Raw genomic sequence first — 16,372 nt, forward strand, 5'->3', positions numbered from 1 at the left:
CATTGCATTGGTGATGCTATCTAGCCATCTCATCCTCTGCCGTCCCCTTCTCCTTTTGCCTTCAGTCTTTCCCAGCATCAGGGTCTTTTCCAGGGAGTTTTCTCTTCGCATTAGGTGGCCAAAATATTGGAGCTTCAGCTTCAGTATCTGTCCTTCCAATGAGCACTCAGGGTTGATTTCCTTTAGGATTGACTGATTTGACCTCCTTGCAGTCCAGGGGACTTGTAAGGGTCTTCTCCAGCAGCACAGTTCAAAAGCACGAAGACAGACTAGAAAGAAGCAATTACTTGTGAACAAAGTACGTGGTTTCAATCACTGCTCCAACTTTATGGGCACTCCAACATGGAAGGACTGCTGTGAGGGCTCTCTCAAAGAGCCAAAAGGAGAGGTAAAAATGTAATACATACATTCACTTGCATGCTCACAGTTCTCCCAATAACTGAAGTCTGAGGGAATAAAGTTATTCACACTGGAAGGAAATCATATTTTAATTTTAAACATAGGTATAATATCCATCATCGTAGAGGTGTTTCTTGGGATTATGACCATCATGCAAATATCAATCCCATTACTGTCTCATACCACACATGAATGGGATTTTAACCCAGTACTGACAAAGCACTTTCCCCCTGTTTTGACACAGGAAGAAACTAGAGGGCAGATTGCATAGCCAGGATGATGTTAGGATGATCTCCTTCTGTAGTGATGGCTGTTGGGGATGTATGATCAATATTGTACTTGCACCATTTCAAATCTCTGTGCAGATGTGTTCAGGGCACTGATCAGAACAAGGATCCCTGGTTGTATCAACCCCAAATTAACAGATACTTAGGGCTCCTTCACATGAGGCTTTTATCATCCACTTACGGTGGGTCACTCATGGAAGTTTGTGGGTCCTTTTAACGATGTTGCCAACCTCCAGGGCACATCTAACGGTTTTTGAACTTTATCCTGCATTTTAAAAGATCAGAGATAATGCACTATTTAAATGTAAATCTGCTTTAATGGCTGTGTGTAATTGTGTGATTCCACTATAACCACAGCCTGGGAAGAAGAAGCCATTGGCTGGAGCAGGAAAATCACAACTGCCAATTCCCCCCCCCCCCCCCCCAGCGTGTCTGCCTGTTGACCTGGGCTGGGAGGAGAGTTTTCTTGGCTGGGCCAGGAGAGACTCAAAGCGAGTGCGGAGCTGGCGGTGGAGGAAATAGAAGATGGCGACCCCCCATGTAAACAACTGACAGCAATGAAGCCCCGCTCCATTTTGCAGAGAGAGAGAGAGAGAAAGAGACTTGGATCCCTCAGGAGACCCACTGATTCACTGCTCACTCTCTCACTCTGAGGCTGTGGAGAACTTGCAGCATGTGTCAGACTGTGTAAGGAGCTGATCTTTAATCCTGCATAGAAACCGAAAGTGGAAGCCCCAGTAAATTGCAGAATAAAAAGCCTGGTGTAGTGAAGCCCTCAGTCACTTTTAAATTGCAGACATGTTATTAATCTCTCTTTTGAAGGCAAGTCTCGGTTATAAAGACTGTACAGGAGCAGTATCTATACTCTAAGAACTTTTAATAACAAATGTCACTTTAAAGTATTGTTTCAGCCATGATCATGATCAAATAACAAAGATCCTGAAGGAAATATGGATGTTCCCTACTACATATTCTTTCAAAAGAGAATCCGATAAACACAGAATTCAGTTAAAAGAAATAGCAATACGAATTCAGCATCAAAAGAATTTATAGTGAAGACATACTACAAAACAAATATTCCTCAGTACCTTTCTCTTGGAGATTCCGAAATAGTTTTGATGACCCTTTCCAAACTGGTGGAGTTTCTACCAGTATCTGATTCAATTCCTACAAAACAGTAAATTGAAAATAAATAGAATACAAGTATTATATAAATGAAAGTCAGTGAGGATGCAATCTTATACCCACTTAACTGGATGTAAGCCACATTGAATTTAAGATGACTTACTTCTGAGTAGACATATATAGGATTGCAATGAAAGGGGGATAAGCTTAGGGCACCTGTGACAAGAGCCAGATTAAGTCCCACAGTACAAGACACTGGAAGGTCTAGGTTATAGCAACCTGCAAACATCTCACCAAATCACATGATGGAATCCACGACATATAATAAAATATACAAGATAAGACCTCACACATGCACAGCAACCCTTTAAGGTAGGGCAATATTAGTATCTCCATAAGCTGAAACAGAGAGGGCACAGCTTGCTTTAGGGATCCAAACTAGCCTCCAGTTTATAGCCCATGACTCTTAACCACTACACTAATTTGCCCAGTACCAAATATCCTAATGTTGCTCTTTTTACACCTATCAATTATGTATAGAGCTCAAACAAATGGAAGCATTTCAGATGCTTAAAAAAATTAAAAGTCATATAATCCTCTTAAAATGTAAAGGATTTGCAATTATAGAGTCCACAAATCATATAACACTGAGGCACGTTCTAATTCTTTGCTGCATGGAAGGGAATTGTAGCTCACCTGTTTTGAAAGGCATTTCCATTGTTTTTTCCCTGAAATGAATACAAAAATAATTATTTAAACAAACATTTAATGGCATGCTCCTATAGGCTGCCAGCATGATCAATATCCATTTTATCCCTATTATCTCAATTCATAAGCCAACTAGATTTAATAAGATGTTTTCAGTAACATAATTTAAATGTTGGAAATTGAATGCTCCTCCCGTAGATCTTATTCATATGTGGTGGGGATGTCAGATAACTTATTATTGGACACATGTTGTAACTATTACATCAGACATAGTAGGACATAACATGGGCTTAAGTCCAATGTTAATCTTATTAACAGAAGACATTTCAAACAGTTGTTAAATCATTAATAGTGAACTAATTTTTGCAAAGATGGTATATGCCCAGCAATGGAAAAAATGGCAACCCCCATTAAATGAGAATGGTTGCATTAAAAAGGGAATGGTTACTGAAATTTATTACATTAGCTAAGGTGGACAAGTTAATTGATGCAATACATAGAAGGAATGGTACTCATTTAACAATTTTGCTGAAAAGTCGGCATATTTTATAGAATACTAGAATATTTAACGTGGACATATAAAGCTCGATAGCAATTTATTTTTATAGCGTGAATCAATCTTCTTTTTCTTTTCTTTAGTATAGTTCTTTTGTCCTATTAAAGTTATCTCTGGAATATTTACAAAATACACAAGCCAGCTAGATAATTTGAATTTAAACAAATTTAGGCTTTAATCCCATGCTCATTTATGTGAGTGTAAGCCTCATAGAACTCAGTGGGATTTACTTCCAAGTAAGCATGCATAATGTGGGGCCCAAGTGACACCTAATGGGTCTAGCAACCTGATCCTAAACAAACACATATGGCTCTGTAAGCAGCCAGCAGGCTAATCTGCATAAGGCTCCATCCAAGAAGAGGGGCCAAGAAGGGGCAATGATTGAAGGGACAGCTGAACAGTTCTTCTGAGGGCTCAGATTATGTGAGGGAGTTTGGCTGAGTCTCTCCAGAGATTGAGTGAGACCCTCAGCTTATTTGGTGTGGATAGAGATAAATTCGAGTAGTTGGTGCCACTATCTCTGGAGCATTGAGGCCATCCAATAATTCTCAGGAGAGAGCTGAAGGCCAACTGGGAAGTGTTTGGTTGCTTGGATATAATCTGTAGTGACCTGAATCCTATGATAACAGTTGGCTGTAAACAAAGCTACCATCTCAGGCCAAGACTTGGAATTTAAAACCCCTCATTGTTTCCCACTCCTCTGTGGATTATACAGTCTTGGTGGTGACTGTCTTAGAGGTGAATATCCCTTACAGCCATTTTTCATCATAGATTCTCTGGATACCTTATTTGGATCACCTCTTATTTTTTTATTTTTGGACTGGCTATGAAGACTCAATGGTGTGAGTATATGTTGATATATATTAATATTATTAGCTATAGCAGTAAGAAAGTAACTTCTTCAGTCAATGCTACATTAATTAGAGTTAATGCAACTTTATAAGATTATTCCAAACAAACTGAAATTTACATTTTGTTGTCTAAAATGTATAAAGAATACACAAAGCACTGTTTAGACTGGGGATTTCAGGCACATTTTAATCACCATTGGGACCAATGAGGGATTTCCTCCCAATGCAAATACCAGCTTCAGAGGAGGTATTTTCCTCAGGACTGAAGCAAGGGAAGAAAGAGTTACGTTCCCCTTCCACACCTGCTGTGATCCCGATAATTATCAGCCCTTGCATTTTAAAAAAAACCTGCATATGCAAAGACGCATTTAACATCATGTCAAGTTTGGCCTTCAAACAGTCCGTATTCACATATTAGGTTGTTCATGTGGGCACATTTCTGAGTGCTGTGGGGAAGATGGGAAAGGGTATCCCGATATGATAGGAACTGGAATGGTCATTTAGCAATCTGAAGAAAGACTGTGACATGACTGTGCCACCTCCCTGAAATATGCCTCTGTTATAAATACCCCCTTCCCCCACCCCCAAGCTCTGAAGACAGGAGAACAACATGGGGGCAGAAGCTGTGTGGAAGAGGTAGACCAAGTTATTTCTGCCTTTACACAGCTTTCCCCTTGACTCTGATCCTGTCAGTGTTATAGTTGAGCATTGGAGCTTTGCTCCACTTTTGAAATAGGACGTTGTTTTAGCTTTTGAGCTGCTCAGAAGCAGTGATCAACATTTCTACAGATCTGCAATAATTATGACTGCAATTAAAAAAAAAACCCAATTTTTTAAAAAATAGGTTTGTGCTACAAGATAACTGGTTAACACTTTGAACATAAGAGCTGTGCTGAATCAGACCAAATACCTATTTAGTCCAGCATCGTGTTCACACAGTGGCCAACCAGCTGCCTGTGGGAAGCAGTAACACCCACCTGTTCATAATATCCAGCAACTGGTATTGAGAGGCATACTGCCTCTGATACTGGAGGCAATATACGCAATGGCTGCTTTTAAAATTAGACAGAATTATGTGTAATCATATTTATTAGTGGTGATTATCTGATTTGATCCTTGTGGATTCGTTTGGGGTTCCCCCTTCTCTCTTGTTTTGCAATTACCTTTGATTTTAAGCAAATTAAGACAGATGATGATGGATTGATTGAAAAGATTGAGAGCTTTGGCTATTGGGCGATATAGAAATGAAAAATAAATAAATAAATGAAATATATAGTCATCATGACTAGTAGCCATCAGTAGCCTCATCCTCCCTGAAATCCTTGCTTTTTCAAGACTAACATTTAACTCAACTGAGATACCTCATTCTGTACTTAATAGAAAATTAATGTGGATGCATACAAATTTAATCTCTGTATTTTGCTTTATATTACAGTACTTTTTAGTCAAAAATTAAAAATTTTGAAACTGTATTTCACTTTTTAAAATCAATATATTCTAGTGCAGTTCAGCAAGGGAAATACACTCAACATTGCTAATGATTATAAGATTTCAAGGGCAAATGAGTCATAACAAATACATTCATACCACCCCAAATCTCATCCAGCGCTATTTTTATTCATATAAAACAACTGTAGACTGCCTTTTCCAACAGCTTAAAGAGATTAACAATTAATTCAAATAACCCAAATCCATTAAAACTAAACACTAATAACTAAACTACATTATCAAATGGCCACCATCTTAATTCATCAATGATACATTAAAGAAGGATGTCTCTAACATGACCTGCCCAAGCGCTAAAAATCTTCCTTAGAAGCTCTTCTTTGGGTTCCCATGCTTTCAGAACTGAGGCAGCCTGTAACACGAGATGAGGCCTTCTCAGCTGTGGCATCCCAATTTGGAATACTCTCCTGACTAAGGCTTGCCTGGCACCAAGTCTGTCTTTTTGGAATCAGGTGAAATCCTTTTTAATTTGCCCGGGCCTTTTAGATCTTGCTGTTTTCATTTGATATTTTAACCTGTCCTGACATTGTCTTATTATTCTTGGTTGCTTTGTTTTTATTATTGCCTAGAACCAAGAATAACTAACTGCTGGAAAATATGCATTTTCCATCCTTTCAGAACCCTAATAAAGATGTGGATTTCCAAACTTCCGGTTCCAATCTTCCAGAGTTTAGGAAGTATCAGTGCAAAGGCCAGGGGGGAATTTCCATGGCAACAGGTTTAGTTTGCTCTCCACTTTGTTGTGGTTTTTACTGGAGTAGAACCAGCTCCACCTGGTGACATGCAGGGGTTGAGAATCCAGATTATCCCAAAGATAACCTGGGGCTCTGGGCAGGTCAGACACAGTTTACTGTGAATTGTTTGGGTGGCTACTGGGTGCAGTCTTGTCCCCGTCATCATTTAGAGAGCCTGTTCCCTCCCTCCCACTCTTACCTTGTTCCATCCCTTCTGCTTTCTCTGGCCAGTATATGTGTTAGTGCCCCCACCCTCCGCAACCTATGTCCGACCCTACCCCACCATTTTTTTATGTACCCTCCAAAACTGCAATAGCACAACAGCAACAGGACTAAATGCGACCCCTCACGTTACTGCATTTGTGGGGACACTCAAATCACTTAAGGTAGCCTGCTTTCAACCTTTAACATTCCTGCCCCCTTCTGTGCATGTTTACTCAGAAGTAAGAAATAAATCTCACTCCCCTGCAATGAAAGAGTTAAAGGCTAACTATAGTAACTTGCCCTAAAGTGCTGCTTTGCTTGTCCGCAGCTCTCTGAAATTGTGATTGTGATTCAAAGAAGTTGTGCTTCTTTGATGTTCTGTACTTTCTCTGTTATGTAAAATTATTTCTCAACTTGATAGCTTGGTCACAGTTATCTCATTGCAGGAGGAAGGAGGAAAAGAGAAAAAGGGGGGTGGAAGCAGTAGGCAAAGAGTGAACACATGGGGAAAAATGGGGTGGGGAGCAGTAACTGTGCAACAGATTGGTGGGATGTGACGAAATTGGGGTGCATCGGTGGGTGAGCTCTGAAGGACTGGGTTCACAAAGAAGTCTTCAAATTCAGATTTCAGCTTGCCCATTTTGGAAGGGATCCTCCTCCTCATTTCCTCTTTTTGTTTCTCAGAACTCTGGGAGATGTTGGCTGCAATTCTAAACTCACTTACAGGGGAAGAAGCTCCACTGAACCCAACGGGGCTTACTTCTCAGTAGATGTGCATACGATTGCAATGTTCCCCATTTCTAACTCCCCCCAACCCAGTTTTGCTACATCTTAGCAATCTGCTGTGCAGTTACTGCCCCCCATTTCCCCCCATGTGTGCACTTTTACCTATGGCTTCCACCAAGGGGCATTACTAGGTTCTTAAAAGATCCGGGGCACAGGCCCATAACACACATTTGCATATATAGATACAGATATCCGAGTCTAAGCACACTGCTAATATATATATATATATATATATATATATATATATATATGTGTGTGTGTGTGTGTGTGTGTGTCTGTGGTGTGTGCATGTGGTGTGTTTGCGTGTGTGTATAGATTACATACATACATAAGAAGTGTGCACTGACCCCCCACCCCACTTCAACTCAGACCCCGATTCAGCATTTTGGAAAACATCCTGCTTCTGTTCTGGCCAATTTGTAGTCAGACCATTTCAGCTCAGCACCACACCTGAGTCAAGGTTTGGAAAAATGAGTCTTGATGCTTCCTGTTGACTACCACTGGAAATTCTTTTAAAAACCTGTAACTTTTTCTCTTGGTCAGAACTGGATGATCATTTCAGGCATAGTAGCCCCTAGGGATATCAGAGAATTCCGCCACGGAATCCCCGGAATCCGTGGCGGAACGGCCTCCTGCCCCCCTGCAGAGTCCCCCCGGGACGGAGCTTATCTGGGGCGGATGCAGCGGTGGCAGCTCCGGCTGGTCTCCTGGCCGGCCACTGTGGCCGCAAATGGCGGCCGTCATAGCGGCCATTTGTGTCCTTGCAAGCAGCCATGATAGGCTACGTAAGTATCTATGTAGCCTATCATGGTAAAGGTAGCCATGCAAATGGCGTAGTGGCCGCCATTTGCGTGGCTGCCTTTACCTGCTTTACCTTGCAGGTAGCCTGCAAGGATGCAAATGGTTGCCGCTATGATGGGCGCCATTTGCAGCTGCAGCAGGCCGTCCGCAGCCGGAGTTCCGGCTGTGACTGGCCCTGGTTGGCGGCTCCGCGGAGCTGGCCAGGGAGGATTCCGGGGGGAGGGATGGAGCGCCTCCCCCGCACCATGGATGCCCCGGTGCGGAATAAGGTAAGTGTTTTGTACAACCCTAGTAGCCCCCTAGAAGGGGATTACACCTGCCCAATGTCAGAAAAATAGGTGCAAGGTTTATATTTTGATTTTCTTTTAAAGGGAACTGCCAATAACATTTTTATTCCTTGGAAGAATTGGATAAACATTTCAGGATTCATTGCCCCATCAGAGGAGATCATGTCTCCAAATTTCAGAATGATAGCCACAAGGGTTTTGTGAAAGGGTGGCCTTGACATTTTGAGGTCTCCAAAAGACGACATACTTCTCTCCTTATTTTCCTTGTGGACCATTGTTCTGAAAATTACAGACAGCCTAGAGTTGTCCCTAAGTAAGAAACCAGCAAAGTTTGAGAAGGATAGGTGCAGCAGTTCATGTGGAAGGGGAGTTCTCTAATCTGGGGGAGGGAGTGATTTGCTTTCCCTTCACCCCTTCCCCAATAGTTTTGGGTAGATTTGTATGAAAATGCACAGGCCGTTAGAAGTGTCTCCCAGGCAAGAAACCTGCGAAGTTTCTGAAGGATATACATGCATGCAAATTTAGAATTAATAGAATTTATTTACATTTCACCGAAGTTAGCAACAGGGGAACATGGGTGGGAACGTGCTATTGTACTCATGTCCTGCTTGTGAGTTTCCCGTGGGCATCTGGTTGGCCACTGTGTGAACAGAATGCTGGACTAGATGGACCTTGGTCTGATACAGCACAGCTCTTCCTATGTTCTTAAACAGAAAGTGCCTCTGAGCATATGCAGAATGCTTTTCTTTCACTACTGAGCACTTACATTCTCCCACTACCAATTCTATTCCCCTCTATGCAACCATCCCTCCTCATTCTACCATCCTCCAGCAACTCTTCATAAAAACAGATGTCTTGTTTTGTGCAACTCTCCTCTACCTCCTCCTTGTTATGCACAAGCTCTCAATGTATCTTCCTCCCCATAACTTCATTTGTGCCAAGACTTCACCATGTTTCAGCCAATGAGTCTGTTTTAAAAAGTAGGGCTCATTTCTGGAGAAACTCTGAGCATGTACTAAGTGCCTTTCCCTCACCACTGAAGCTAGAGTTCATGCAAAATGAAAAACAAAACAAAACACAAATGACAAAACATGCATAGGACTGAGCTGAAAGGGTAGTCAATTCATTAGATGGAATTGGGTAGGCACTGTATTAAGCTTGCAATACCATGCTCACAACTCAGGACTTATTTCTGAGTAAACGCACAGAACATCAAGGTGCAAACCTCCCTGCAAAAGTAACTTGTGCTGGAATCCTATGCACACTTTCCTGAAGGTAAGCCTAATTAAACATAATGGGGTTTCCGAGTAGGCATACATAGGATTGTATAAATGAGCAGTATTTATCTTCCCTCCAATTAAAAAACAAAACAAAAAACTCCTATTTTTATTAAAGCTTTCTGTTGATAGGAACATAGGAAGCTGTCTTATACTGAGTCAGGCCCTGGGTCCATCTAGCCCAGAATTCTGCTAGAATTGTTAACACTGACTGGCAGCAGCGACTCTCCAGGGTTTCAAGCAGGATTCTTTCCTAGCCCTACCCAGCAATGCTGGGGATTGAACCTGGGACCTTCTGCAAACCAAGCATGTGCTCTACCACTGAACGACAGTCCTTCCTATTAGGGATGGTGGTGAAATCCACCACGGACTCCAATGAGGCCGGGTTCTTTAGAATCCGGCCCCCCGGAGTCCGCAGCAGAATGGACTACTCCCCCCCACTACCCCGCGAAGGTCGGTCAGGACGGACCCTACCTAGCGGTGGCCAGTCCAAGTCTGTCGTCTTCGTTCCGCAGCCATCTGCTGCCGGGCTGCGGACGCAAATGGCGTCCAGTGTAGCAGACGCCATTTGTGTCCCTGCCCTTGGCTGTGATTACATAGCCCATCATGGCCAAGGGCAGGCACGCAAATGGCATCCGCTACGCCGGATGCCATTTGCGTGGCAGTGGCCGGAAGTCCAGCTGCAGATGGGCCCGGCCGGTGGCTCTGCGGACTCGCCGCGGAGCGTATTGCTGGATAATGGCAACTGACAAACAAAACTGCCCCAGATTTGTTTCTCTGCAACCATGTGAACCCACTTTTCTCAAAGACTTGAGTGAGAAGGAGAAAAACAAACCCTCTTGTCTGTTTGTATAAAGTCAAATACAGTTCAGAACTTCTCTTGCCCACCAAAGAGAATTCTCTTTAAGAATTCCTCAAGATATGCTCTGGGTGAAATAAAGAACAGAAAGAAAGAACAGGATGGGGCAGGGAAGAAGAAGAATGGTGATTGGAAATGCAGTGGGGGAGGTAGAGAGAATTCCCTAAGCCAAGTGGCTCCTTTCAGAGAGGTAGTACTTCAGAGGAATTTAGGTGGCTGTGGAGGGTTTGTAAGGATTGCACAGACTTAAATTAACTTTATGAGGTGAGGTGCCAGAGGGCTTTTTCTAGCTTTTTTTAAGCTGTAGAACCTATTTAAAAGCCTTAGCAGTTCCTCGATCACGACGTCACATAGTCCTAATCCTCCTTTTGAAATAATTTGAGCGCTACAGGTATTTAGGAGAAATTAAAGTGGAGGGGGAGAAAGCAGTTTGTGGAGGCTGATTGGATCCTTTGCTGTACTGAAGTTACTAAACTTCTGCAGAGGCCAAAGGTTCCACTTTGGGGCAGTAAAATCAGGTGCTGTGTGAAATACCAGTTTGCACATGAAGCTCTTTCTTCCCTTCCTTCTCCCTCTTCAAAATTTCATTGTAAGCAAGCTCCCAACAGAAAAGAGCAGAAAAGTAGGGGGAGAGGGGGTTTTTGCACCTCAAAAAAAACCTACCCCAGAGATTAGGGATAGTGAACTCCTAATGGTCACCTTAAACACCTTCTAATTAGGATGTCTAATCCCCTGGATGACTTGGCAGTTTTCACTTATTGTTTTAGTCTAGCACAAAAGCCACTGGACTGAACTGTCTGAAATTTGGCAGGTTCAGTCAGCTCCATAGGGGCTGCCAGGTCCCCGAACTCTATGCACTTATGTGGAAGCACAAAAAAATATATAGCTCTTTGCTTTGACAGATTTTCTTGAAAATAGCAAATTTTGCCTGTGACTAGCACAAAAGCCACTGGACCTAACTGGCTGAAATTGGGCAGGTTCAATCAGCTCCATGGGGGCTATGAGGTCTCCAAATTTCACGTATTTATCATACAAAATAAAAACGTTATGGCTGTTTCTGTTTTCCAATACAAGTCAATGGGAAGATGTAAAAAAAAAAAAGGCAATTAAGACTGCTCACAAGATCCGGGGCACAGCTCAAAAGATCCAGGGCACAGCTCAAAAGATCTGGGGCCTGTGCCCAGGTGGGCTCTCTCTAGAGATGCCCTTGCTCCCCCACCCCTGTTTCTCCCTTTCTCCACCCCCCTGCAATGAGAAGGCAAGATCATTACTGCGACCAAGCGATCAAGCTGAGAAGTGATTCTGCATAACAGAGAACCTACAGAACATCAGAGAAACACAACTTTGTAATCACGATTTAAGAGAGCTGCAGAGAAGCGAAAGAGCACTTAAGGGGAGTTACCTCAGTTTAGCCTTTCACTGCAGGGGAGTGAGATTTATTTCTAACTTCTGAGTAAACATGCACAGAAGGGGGGATATTTAAAGATTGAAACCAGGCTCTCCCCCCCCCCCCCCCGCAGCTGTGGTTGGTGAAACTGGAGTGCTTACTTCAGGTTCACGACGGAGCAGCAACGCACTATTTCAACGTTGCGCTTTTAAGGGAATTTTTTTTAAAGGCAGAAGCTGACAAGCAGATTACACCTATACTTTTGCGGGGATGGCCGCCAGAGGTTAGTGGCAGGCAAGGCGAAGTGAATACCATGAAATAGCTCAGAACTCCTGAAGGGCCAGCTGCAAAATGGCAGAAACATCGGGGAAACAGAGGGAGGGGAAACATTGGGGGAACACCCCTTGACTGGGGTCAGTGAGGTCATGGCCAAGTGAAAGACAGACCCCTGGGCAGGGCTATTATGCTGATGTAAATGCAGAGGGTTGGTACACACCTCAACAGAAGCACAGACAAGCCAAATTAAGGAAAAAAATCAGACTACTAAAAGTCGTCTCAGGAAAACCGGTTTTTCTGCAAAAATCTCTGGGATGACTGCGAGATGGCCATGACATCATGTGCCCCGAACAACCTCCAAATGCAGCCAACTTGCAGTAAATCACTCATGGAGACACACCCGTCCCATCCCCCCTCAGCTTCTGCCTGCTGCTGTCCTTCTCTTTCACTCTGATGGAACTACAAGCTGTGTTTGCTGACCGAAAATTAATCGGTGCATGAGCTCATATAGGGAAAGGCATTCTTTTCAGGTAATTAATTAAAACCAGCACATTGAATTGAGCATGAAAGCAGATTTGTAAACAGTGTATTGTCTAGTGTTTTTACTTTTCTGTAAAGAAAAGCTATTGAGTAACTACTGTTTAAAGGGCTTTCTGATTTCTGAGAAACTCCAGGTAACCTGAACATATATACAGTGCTACTATTTTTCTTCTTTCAAATCACTTCTCAAAATGCACCTTTTCCATGTAGCCTTTGAGTTATCTCCTTAGGGCACAATCCTATGCATGGAAAAAAGACAGGAAAAAGTCCTACATTCCCCAGCCAGCATGGAAGTTGTAGGAGTTTTTCTGCCTAAACATACATAGGATTGAACCCTTAGTCCTCATTTCCAACTGTAACCAAGATAGGTATATATAACTGCATTTGCTCACATCCATCCTTCCCTACCTTTGTCTCTTCCTCCTTCCTTTCTGATCATTGCCCTGTTGTCTATTTTAGACTGCAAGCTCCTTTGAGGCAGGGACCTCTCTGTTTTTGCCTATGCAAAATGCACCATACAAGTAACAACAACGTAAGATTCTAATGCTTTTTTATAGAAACCATGAAACCAATATTATTTCTATTTTACATTACTCTACCTTGATTTAGTGAAGCTCATTGGCTTCACATTTGAGAACACCTATACAGGATACCTAAACTGAGGCCATTCAAAAACAAAAGCTATAATTTATGAACATTGATTGTAACAGTCACATTCAGTGGGTGGAACCATACTTACATCTTGGTTCATCATTTGTAACAGACTGAATGAAATCATATGGTGTCATAAATAGCTGCCCTTCAAATTCTAAACTGGCAAACATACGAAACCGCTGCTCCCGGGAAGTTGCATAAAGATCCAAATCTTCATAATCTAGTCTGCTTTCTGTGACCTTTTTAAAAGACAAAAGAATCTGAGTGTATTAGCTGTTTCAGTTATTGTAATTCTTTTAGCTCTCCCTCGCAATCTCCTTCTGTCTCACACTCTAACTGGCTCACCTTCTCTTCACCTCCAATCCCACAACATGCTTCCTTGATCACAGAATTTTTTTCCCCTTTCCTTCCTCTCATATTTTAAGCTATTTAGCTGTATGAAAACGTGACAGTCAACTGTATATATTCAGTTTTACTATAAAAACAGCAGCTATTACAGAGGATATTTGAACTATTATGAACTATCATTATGGGTGTATAGTTTGGTTACATTTTAAAGGGCAGTCAGTTGGGCAGGAAACTTGCTGACAAAGCATGCTGTCTTGGTGCCACAAAATGGCTTAAACAGTACTCATTTCCTTTTTTCCATAAAGCAGCTTGTAAAATAGGGCAGAGAAAGAACTTGCCTCCCATCATGTATCAAATTTAAGGCTGCTGCAAATGTGTGTTGCTGTGGCAGAAGTGTGTCCAAGTCATGCAGATTCAAACATTTTTGTGAAACATAATGGAAATCACACCTGACAGACCATGCAATGAGATCCAGGAAAGGACAAAAGCACTGGTGAGGTAATGGGTAAGAGTCAATAAGGGTCCAGTTTCTATTCTTACTTTTGGAGATTATCTGATCCAAATCTCTTAGTAATTAGCGGCAAACCTCAAAAAACTTTCATGAAAGCATATCCCTATCAAAAGATGTTAAGACTTGTGTTTACTAATCTTCTTGGCAATCTTACAGCGATGTTGTATCATGTTATAGCTCAGCACCTTTACAAAACTGGACACAGTCTTTTCTCTCAAGCGAACTGTCACGAATCTCTGATTAAAGCCAATATCTTACTGTTATGAGGAAATTTTAGTGTAGTTCTCAGAGATCTAGGATATTCCACAAACCACTGACTCACTCTCTCTCTCTCTCTCATGCACCCACACTGAATAAAAAGCATAGAGGCTGAAAGTGCTTTTAATGCATCCACGTTAAAGCCTTCCAGAAAGTATTGCCCTATGTATTCAACATTGTTATGATAGCAAGAAACCAGTTAATGTATTTAGACAGCAAATCAAACCACTTTTTCCAGAACAAATGCACTTACTTCTATGGAACAGTTAACACTGCAATTGTTTGCATGCTTAAGTAAGTCCAATTGAGTTCTATGTGATTTATTCTCAGGTAAGTGTGTATAGGATTGCTGCCCAAGGAATGCAAGTTTTTGCAAAGCCAATAAACTAACTTCAACGGTCTCATCATCAATCGACTAACTTCACCAACTGTGTAAGCTGCAAATTTGATATTTTAAGACAGATAACTTAAAATAGCAAAATATGATTTGCAGTTATTTAACAGAACTCAATTGAAAAAGGCTTTCATACTCAACATTCTTTTACAAAAAAAAGTTACTAACTGCACCTATTTAGCATTCGGCTGTTTCTTGGTTAATCCTTGCCACAGGCAGGGCAATCTAATGGGTCTACCACACTGGTAGCCAGCGTTACTGAACAGTCAGCATAGTGTAATCAGAATCCTCTGCACTCCCAGCAAAGTTGTGAAGATAATGATAGCATGCCATCACAGAATGTAGAAGCTCCACCAGCTACTCCCCCAGTGTCCAGCATCCCGCCAATCATGGAGCAGCATGTGGACGACAGCACCACTCCTTCCTGCATTAGTCAGGCATTAAAGGAGTCAAAGGATGCATAGTGATGGGAACCTTTTTGTCAGGGAGGATCTAGGATTAGCAAATACGGAAGCCACAGCTTTCTCACAGGAGTGTGTGCTGTTAGCTCACTGGATAGAGCACTTGGATGAGACGCAGGCAACAGGTTTAAGCCCCACCAGGGGGAATGGTAGAATTAAGGCCCAACTCACCTTTTGCATGCCTCACCAGCAACATCCATGTCAGAGGCAAAAGTGGTGGAGCAGGCAGAAGTAGAACCCACAGTGCACACTCCACACAGGTCTCTAACTATTCGCCACAGCAATAGACAAGGGAAGGTCACACCACTTGGCATTTGTCACCCTTCAGCTGCCAGCCCACAGACTTAGCCATATATGCCAGGATCAAGAAGATGTCATGAGGAGCCTTAGCTCTGTGAAACAACATGAGTTTTACTTACACATGGTCCCAGGTTCAAACTCTAGGTACGATCTCCCAACAGACAAAGCACATATGAGCATGCCAGAGGGACACTGCATCAGCCTATTGCCTGAGGTTACCTCAGGCAATACACATGGCCCAGGTTACCTTTTACATTTCACGGCTCCTGCCATAATTTCTATCCAGTCACCAAGCCTCCCACTATGCTCCTTTGCTTAATTGCCTGGGCCTGCTAGTTACAACCTTAGCAGACTTTATTATTCATATTATCCCTCCACCCCATGCTGACTGACTGCATCGTTCATTACACCAGTGGTAACTAGGAAGTTCATGAGACGTAACCCTCACCAGAGCGCAAGTGGCCAGAGGGAGGAGATGTCTGAGCCCTGGCAGCAGGAAAACTCCCAGGCCTCCTTCCATTCAGTGCCCCATCCTATGGCCAGCTGAAAGAGCTAGGATGGGGAGGGGGAGAAGGATTCCTCTCTGCTGATCCCATTAACAAAGAAACAACAGGTATAACAAAGTAAAAGCTTTTACTGAACAGCATTAGAGATTGAGTGGGTTCTGGAGGCAGGACAGATTAACGGGGCTACCAACTTTCTTGCCCTCGCAAGGCTCCTCTGCCTTTGAGAGTTGCATGACAGCAGAATTACAAGTGTTGTTTGCCTCATTGAGCCGCATGGTAGACATGGCTTCACCTGTTACATAACAGTGTCAAGCAACTTGCAAAGGTACAGGACCTAGAAGAAGGCTGGCAACCCCA

General features: G+C 42.6%; 1 protein-coding gene across 2 annotated transcripts in view; it reads right to left on the minus strand.

Annotated features, from left to right (window-relative positions):
* MICU3 (mitochondrial calcium uptake 3) overlaps positions 1 to 16,372 on the minus strand; it is an 80,515-nt gene that overhangs the window by 55,184 nt on the left and 8,959 nt on the right. For both annotated transcript variants that reach the window (XM_084856687.1, XM_084856686.1), the window contains exons 2-4: positions 13,323 to 13,476; positions 2,508 to 2,539; positions 1,775 to 1,853 (exon numbers count right to left, since the gene is read on the minus strand). In XM_084856687.1, the coding sequence (XP_084712813.1) occupies positions 1,775 to 1,853; positions 2,508 to 2,539; positions 13,323 to 13,476 (265 nt within the window). The remainder of the gene's footprint in view (positions 1 to 1,774; positions 1,854 to 2,507; positions 2,540 to 13,322; positions 13,477 to 16,372) is intronic.

Source organism: Heloderma suspectum, chromosome 5 (assembly GCF_057233095.1).
Source record: "Heloderma suspectum isolate Gila_16-S chromosome 5, 16-S_ref, whole genome shotgun sequence".
NCBI classification, from domain to species: domain Eukaryota; kingdom Metazoa; phylum Chordata; class Lepidosauria; order Squamata; family Helodermatidae; genus Heloderma; species Heloderma suspectum.